Below are 7,500 nucleotides of genomic sequence, written 5' to 3' on the forward strand. Positions count from 1 at the left end.
AGGTTGTAGAAGAGAAGAAGCAAGCTTTCACAGATTGGTTACAAAATAGGACGAGGGAGTCATATGAGAGGTACAAAGAAAAGAAAAGAGAAGTAAAGCAAAAGGTAAAGGTTGCAAAGAGAAGAGCAGATGTGAAATGGGGTAGGAGTATGACAGAAATTTTTGAAAGTAATAAAAAGATGTTTTGGAAAGAAATTAAGAGAGGAAGAGGAGGCGAATCAAGTAGAGAATAAAAGGTAAAGAGTGCAGATGGAGAGATGATAATGGAAGAGAAGGCAGTAAGGGGAAGATGAGCAGAATATTTTAGGGTGTTGCTAAATGTGAAGGAGGATAGGGAAGGAAAGATAGCTGCAGTTGGAAATGCTAAGAAAATGAGAGTGATGAGTGAGGAGAATGGAGGAGAAATAAGGAAGGATGAAGTGAAGGCAGTTGTTAAGATGATGAAAGCAGGAAAGGCACCTGGTCTGGATGGATGCCATGCAGAATGTCTGAAAAAGGGAGGTACAGTGATGGTGGACTGATTTGTGAGGTTATTTAATGTTTGCTGCAGAGAGGGTAGAGTGCCGGAGGACTGGAGGAGTCCCTGTATAGTTCCTCTTTACAAGGGAAAAGGGGACAAGTGTGAATGCAGTAGTTTCAGAGGGATTAGCTTGTTAAGTGTAGTTGGGAAGGCTTATGGGAGGATCTTGATTGAGAGGATTAGGAGAGGAACAGAAGGAATAATTGGTTAGGAACAGTGGGGATTTAGGACAGGTAGAGGTTGTGTAGATCAGATCTTTGTGGTAAGACAGATATGTGAGAAAGCTATAGGAAAGGGGAAGGATCTTTTTTGGGCCTTTATGGATCTGGAAAAGGCTTACAACAGGGTAGACAGAAAGGCACTGTGGGAGGTTATGCAGATATACGGGATAGGAGGAAAGCTTCTCGGAGCTGTCAAGAGTTTTTATGAGAGTAGTAGAGCTTGTGTCAGGATTGGAAATGGAGAGAGTGAGTGGTTCGAGGTAAAGGTGGGACTGTGTCAAGGATGCGTTATGTCGCCCTGGCTGTTCAACTTATACATGGATGGGGTGGTGCAAGAGGTAAATGCAAGGGTAGTGGGAAAGAAATTGGAGATGGTTAAAGAAAATGGAGAAAAGTGGGAAGTGAGCCAGCTGTTGTTTGCGGACGGCACTGCACTTGTGGCAGGATCGGAGGAGGGATTGAAGAAGCTGGTGGCAGAGTTTAGGAGAGTATGTGATAGAAGAAACTAAAGATAAATGTGGGTGAAAGTAAGGTGATGAGATGTACAAGGGGTGGAAGTGGTAGTAGACTGGAAGTGAGCATTAAGGGAGAGCGACTGGAGGAAGTGGATAGTTTTAGATACTTGGGTGCAAATGTGGCAGGAAAAGGTGGAGTGAAGGTGGAGGTAGAATGTAGATTGAGAGAAGCGAGTAAATGCCTTGGTGGATTAAAGAGTGTAATGAGAAATAGACATTTGGGAATGGATGCGAAGAGGAGACTGTATGAAGGAGTGATTGTGCCAACAGCACTGTATGGGGCAGAAACATGGAACATAAGAGAAGAAGAGAGAAGGAGTTTGAATGTGTTTGAGATGAGGTGTATGAGAAGTATGGTGGGGGTTACTAGGCTAGATAGAGTGAGAAATGAGGAGGTGAGGAGGAGAACAGGGGTGGAAAAGGAGCTGGGAGATAGGGTTGATGAAAGAGTATTAGGATGGTTTGGACACATGGAAGGAATGAGTGAAGAAAGATTAGTAAAAGAGGTATGGGAGGCAGATGTGGAGAGAGTGAACATGAGAGGACGTCCTAGGATGAGGTGGATGGATGGGGTGAAGGGGGCTTTGGTGAAGAGGGGAATATCTGTTGAGGAAGGACGGGAGAGGACAGAAGACAGGAGTGAATGGAGAATGGTTGTATATGGATGATGCTGTGATTGCATGAGGTGGAATGGGCGGGGGGTTGAGGTAGTATGTGTGAGCAAAATTTGACGCAGCCCGAAGGGATTTCTCCCTGTCCTCTCCTTTTTTGCAAGGGGGGACGGAGAGGGGGGGTCGCCGATTTAATGAAGCGGCCTTGCTGTGGATGTGCTGTGTCTTGCGACACTGCTTCTGACCCAGGGCAGTGGGCAAGGTGCAGGGATGACCCGTCATCCAGGAGGTGCTCAGATAAGAGGGAGGTTGGGAGGGGTGTGGAGTGTATTCAGGGATGAAATGGGTGGGAATGATTTTATGCCTTTTTCTTTTTGGCTACCTCCCTTGTAAGGGGGAAGAAGCCTTTTTATATGTATGTATGTATGTATGTATGTATGTATGTATGTATGTATGTATGTATGTATGTATGTATGTATGTATGTATGTATGTATGTATGTATGAGAAGACAGCGGCTTTGGTCACCTATACTCGCATTATATTCCCAATAAACAAGTCCCGAGAGAATTGGAGTTTACTTAATTCCATCCTTCCTCTGGGGGAATGGTACCTTCACCAACTGTAGTAACCTACTACTACATCCTCGCCTCACCTCTTGTGTATCCTGTCCACATAAAAGGAAGTTAGGTTTGGTTAGGTTAGGTTATAAGGTTGATTGTACAATGTAGTGTTAGATAGCCCTGGCAGATCGTATACTACTGTATAGTAGTAAATGAGTTAGACCACATACTATAGTAGCACCAAAGTATGTTTGCCAGTATGAAAACTACATATTACCACAAAAACAGGTAATCATGTGAATATGACTATGCAGTACATATGAGATATAGGCTGTCATGAGACAAAAGACCTACATGCATGTAAATATATCATAAGCAATACTTGTGTTCGGGGTCTGCATACCTATGAGGATCCAGCCAGACAGGTATGGTATGCATGAGGCGATGATGGTCCCCTTCCGCCCGAGATTCTTCATCAAGACGCCTCCCAACGGTCCTCCAGCCTGAAGCACAAAAACAACTCTCATCTTATTATCATCCCCATCATAAAAATAAAAGACAAGGAGTGAGCTGATACCCTGTAAATATCTAGATGAACCCAGCCGCTATAATGACACATTCTTTAGATTTAGTTTTGGATAACACCATTCTATTGTATTTCGTTGTCATGGGTGTGTCTGTGAACTGTGTCTGAGTATGTACTGTGTCTGTGTCTGGAATGTGTGTATGTGGGGGGGGGCAATTGCTGCGGAGATGTGGATGCCAGGACAATGAAAAGTCAAATGAGAAATGAGAAAGAAAATCTTGTCGGATCATGTCAGATGGTAGTTGGTGTTTGGACATCACAGTCAAAGCTAAACAGGGAAATTAATGGAACCTAGACATTTGCTGTGCCCGTAGGGACGTTACTAGTTATTTCTAGTGCAGGCAACATATATACCCTTCTCCTGTCAAATGGACAGGTATAGTCCTGATCTCTGTCAAAACCTGAAAAGGCTGAAGGGCCGAGGAGTGTGGGTCAATTATGTGGGAGTTCTTGATGTGAAAAAGATACCTTGATATTACGTTGCCTTGAGCCTGACATAATAACAAGAACAAGGAAATATATTGATAAACAATATCAAATATCTTGATAAAACCAAATAAGATAAAATAAAAATGACGCTTTGATCTTGAACACTCTATATTGCACCTATCAGTAGCCTTCAGATTTTAAAGATATTCCACAGTTCTTCAGGGTCCTCAATATATGAGAAAAGAAGAAAAATAATTGTCGTACTTCCTACGATCGCAGAGTAGCGACCCAGGCCGATACGACATGGAAGTTGCATCCAACAGAAATTCTTTTTATATTGAAGTAATTCAACCCATATCAGGGAAAACGATTACCTTTGTAAAAATCGAGAAAAGAGCGGAGATGATGGAGTACAGCTCCCGTCTTATCGTATCTCCAATCTGACTTTTGTATATCAGATATTCTGATGCAAACCATTTGGCAACAAATACCACATTTTCCTTTCACGGTATCTTTTGAAGTTTCTATCAAACTCTCATGTGAAGCAAAATTTCTTATGGATGTCAAGCCTACTCCTCTGCTTCAGCCACAGCCTTTGTATTGCTAGATCCCATACATGATCTCGGCCTATGCCTCACCACAGGTCCGCAGTACCCCAAAGAATATTTGATGTGCAGAAACCGAGCACTCACATCAGTCTATCCAATGTTCTTTGGTGTTTCTAAGGACTTACCAATCCTCCAATGCTCATGATCGATGAGAACCATGCATTTTCCTCTAAAGTGATGTGAAGGTTGGAGACATGGGTCGAATTGTCCACAAGCTGAGGGGATGCGGGCGCGGCGTACCCGATGACCGTTCCCATGGAGAAGGTCCCCATTGAAGCTGCGTCAAATAAAAATGTCGACGTTATAGAAGAGGTTAGATTGCAACAAATGTTTTGACAAAAAATAAGTAAATAAATAAATGAATAAATAGAAATATAAAACAAAACAAATAGAATGAAATAAAATAAGATAGATAGATAAGTACATTAATATATAAATAAATAGATAAATAAGAATAGAATAAATACAGTAAATGAATGAGTAAAATATAATAATAAAATAGAACAAAATAATAAACAAATAAATAAATGAAATAAGATAAAACGAATATATGAATAAATAGAATAAGTAAATAAATAAACAAATAATAATAGATTAATTATATATAAATAAATATATATATATATATGTATATATTTATATATATATACATATATATATATATATATATATATATATATATATATATATATATATATATGTATGTATGTCTTGAGAAGACGATACGGTGTGTCTTTGTGTTTCAAGCGGGTTTAGCCGTCCGAGTCCCCGGGTCGCGCATCTTGCGCAGCTTGGCCACAACCCCAAGCCAGGTCGCGTCGCCGGGTCAGAGTGTGATTGGAGCAGGTCAAATTGCACACGACCCGTGGCGACTGCGATTGGCTGCGGGGGTTTACGCACGACCCGTGGGCATAGCCTCGTACCCCGCGAGAAATCAAAGCGTGCACTCCAGCTGCATAGGTCATCACGTGAGTACCATTTCTTACCTTGCTCCCGCTAATCAGTGTACAATATTCATAGTCAAATAATTTGCCTCCGTGCCAAATACACATTAAGCACATATCGTGTTTGGAATTACTTATCCTATTTCTACCACACTACCATACTGGTGGCGGCGGTGAAATTTGGTAAGAAGTTCTAATACTCAGTGAACATACATACAAATTACAAAATACACTATCACAATACTCAGTAAACACAAAGGAGTGCTAGTTAAAGCTTGGACTGATAAGTATCTCACTATGTCTCGGCATGCAAGCGTACCGGTGAGCCACCAGGCAAAGGCACTCCAGGCTACTGCAGATGTCCCATTCTTTCTTTCATGCGGGATTAACCATCACCTCATGAGTGGCCTCCCTGCCTGTACAGACGCGCAATCTTGGCTTTGTTTATTGGAAGAAAGGTGGTCCCTAGAGGTCCCTGACGCAGACAAAATTGCAGTTACTCAGCAGAAAACTGCCGGTGATGCCGCGATAGCTGCTCGCCTAGCCAAGGGTAGGCATCCCAATGATTGGAAAGCATTCAAACTCGCGTTCCGCGACTTTTTTATGCGCCCGCGTCGGCGGATGCTGTTGCCGACCGCCTAGCCAAGGCAGTCATGAAACTCTCGGAGACGCTCACGTCTTTTGCTCTGAGGTTGGCTGATATGGTCTCGTTCTATGCGGTGTACCACCCAGAGCGGGAGGATTGAGCCACATTTTCGGCTGTGACTAGGCTTAAGCGGGCACTGCCGGCGCACTTCGCAAGCACCCTCACAATCATATCCAATATCCACATTACACAAAGTCCCAGGCTCTTCCTCACCTCGCACTTCGCGGGAGACAGAGACGAATCCTCGCAATTTGCGAGAGACGGAGGCGCGCCCTCGCCATGAGCGAGAGACCGAGGCGCGGCCTCGCGAGGAACCCACATACTCTTCTCACAGGGCAGGGGGACACAGGAACACGTGGAAGCGTAACCGGGGCCGTGGTAATCAAAATAGGTGGCGTCCATATTGCATCCATTGCAAGAAGGTGGGACACGCGACCGATGCGTGCTATTTTAGGGCACGCGGTCAGGCAAGCACGTGTTGCCACACTTGCGGGGGCGCAGGGCGGATTTGGAAGGCTGATACTAGTGTTGGTCAGGAGGCCCATATGGGTTTCGCGGAGAGTGGCTCGTCAAAAAAGGGTCAGCGCAGGGGAAAGCACACCCCAAGGTAACGGTCGAGCGGCAGTCGAGCGTGGAAATTGTTCACGTCGATTTGGCCAGCTCCCATGGTGCTGGTGGCGGTTTGGCTATGGTGGCAGTTACTTTGTTAGAGCCACACGCTACTCGGTCCGTTTGTGCTCTCCTAGACACGGGAGCGGCAGTGTCTCTTATTCATAAGAGCATTTTGCCTGCTACCATGGAAGGCTCCCAGGTTGGTACCACTAGAATCATAGTGGCTGACGGTTCAGAGATGCCCAGTCTTGGCAAAGTCACTGTTAGGTTTGATCTCGCAGGGTTTCCGCTCCAACATTCTTTCTTTATAATCCCTGCCGAGGGTCTTCCTTCTAAACTCATCCTCGGGTTCGATTTCCTCATTGCGCACAAGGTGACTTTGACATTCCGTCCATTAACATTCAAAGTTGAGGGCAAGGATGTTGTAGTAATCCTTGCGGGGACGGCTCAGCATTCACCACCGCTCATCGCCGTGTGCGAGTAGCGCCACAGTTATCAGGGGGTTAGTGAAACAGCCACGTTCCCGGTTTAGACCATTGAGGCTCATTGGGTACCAGAATTCTCAGGCGGAACCATAGGTTTAGTACTCGAGAGGGCAGACAAGCTCGCTCCCGCAGGTCAGACCGTCTTGGCGCTGTTTACAGCACGCCCATACGCCGAGGGCGCCAGCCTACTCGGCCAGGGAGTAGTAGAGCTGCTCAGGATGGAAGATGGAAAGGCATGGTCCAAAGTTCCATTCTTGAACTTGGGCCCTGATACCCATGAGATCCGCAAAGACCAAGTGGTTGGGGAACTTACTCTCTTAGGGGAGATTGCGCTAGTAGATGGTGGAACTAACGTCTCGGTGGGAACGGTGCAGGCGTCTAAGGTAGTGGATAGCTCTCGTGGTAATAAGTTACGATTGTAAGTAGAGAAATTTTTCCCTAATAAGCATAGTAGGGAAAGTATAGCTCTGGCCTCTTTGGTGGTCAAATATGGCGATGTTTTTGCCTTACCAGGGGATCCACTTACCGTGACGCCTCACTTCTTACACGAGATTCGGACCATTGGACCGCCGGTCTACCGTAAATCTTATCCCATTCCTGAGAAGTACAGAGGAGAGATTAGAGAACTCATTGGGGATATGCTCCGTAAGGGGATCATTCGCCCATCTCGTTCTCCTTACAATGCTCCTGTCGTTCCAGTTGTTAAGAAGGATAAAACCCTTCGTCTTTGTCTTGACTTTCGTGCTGTAAATCGACACGTAG

The 7,500-nt window shown here is 44.8% G+C and overlaps 1 protein-coding gene across 2 annotated transcripts in view; it reads right to left on the minus strand.

The window, feature by feature from the left end:
- The window catches only part of LOC143033886 (facilitated trehalose transporter Tret1-like), a 49,671-nt gene that overhangs the window by 27,567 nt on the left and 14,604 nt on the right, over positions 1–7,500 (minus strand). For both annotated transcript variants that reach the window (XM_076199506.1, XM_076199505.1), the window contains exons 2-3: positions 4,177–4,328; positions 2,832–2,931 (exon numbers count right to left, since the gene is read on the minus strand). In XM_076199506.1, coding sequence (XP_076055621.1) covers positions 2,832–2,931; positions 4,177–4,328 — 252 coding nt within the window. The remainder of the gene's footprint in view (positions 1–2,831; positions 2,932–4,176; positions 4,329–7,500) is intronic.

Source organism: Oratosquilla oratoria, chromosome 16, assembly GCF_046742065.1.
Source record: "Oratosquilla oratoria isolate Oo_2021 chromosome 16, ASM4674206v1, whole genome shotgun sequence".
Classification (NCBI taxonomy): domain Eukaryota; kingdom Metazoa; phylum Arthropoda; class Malacostraca; order Stomatopoda; family Squillidae; genus Oratosquilla; species Oratosquilla oratoria.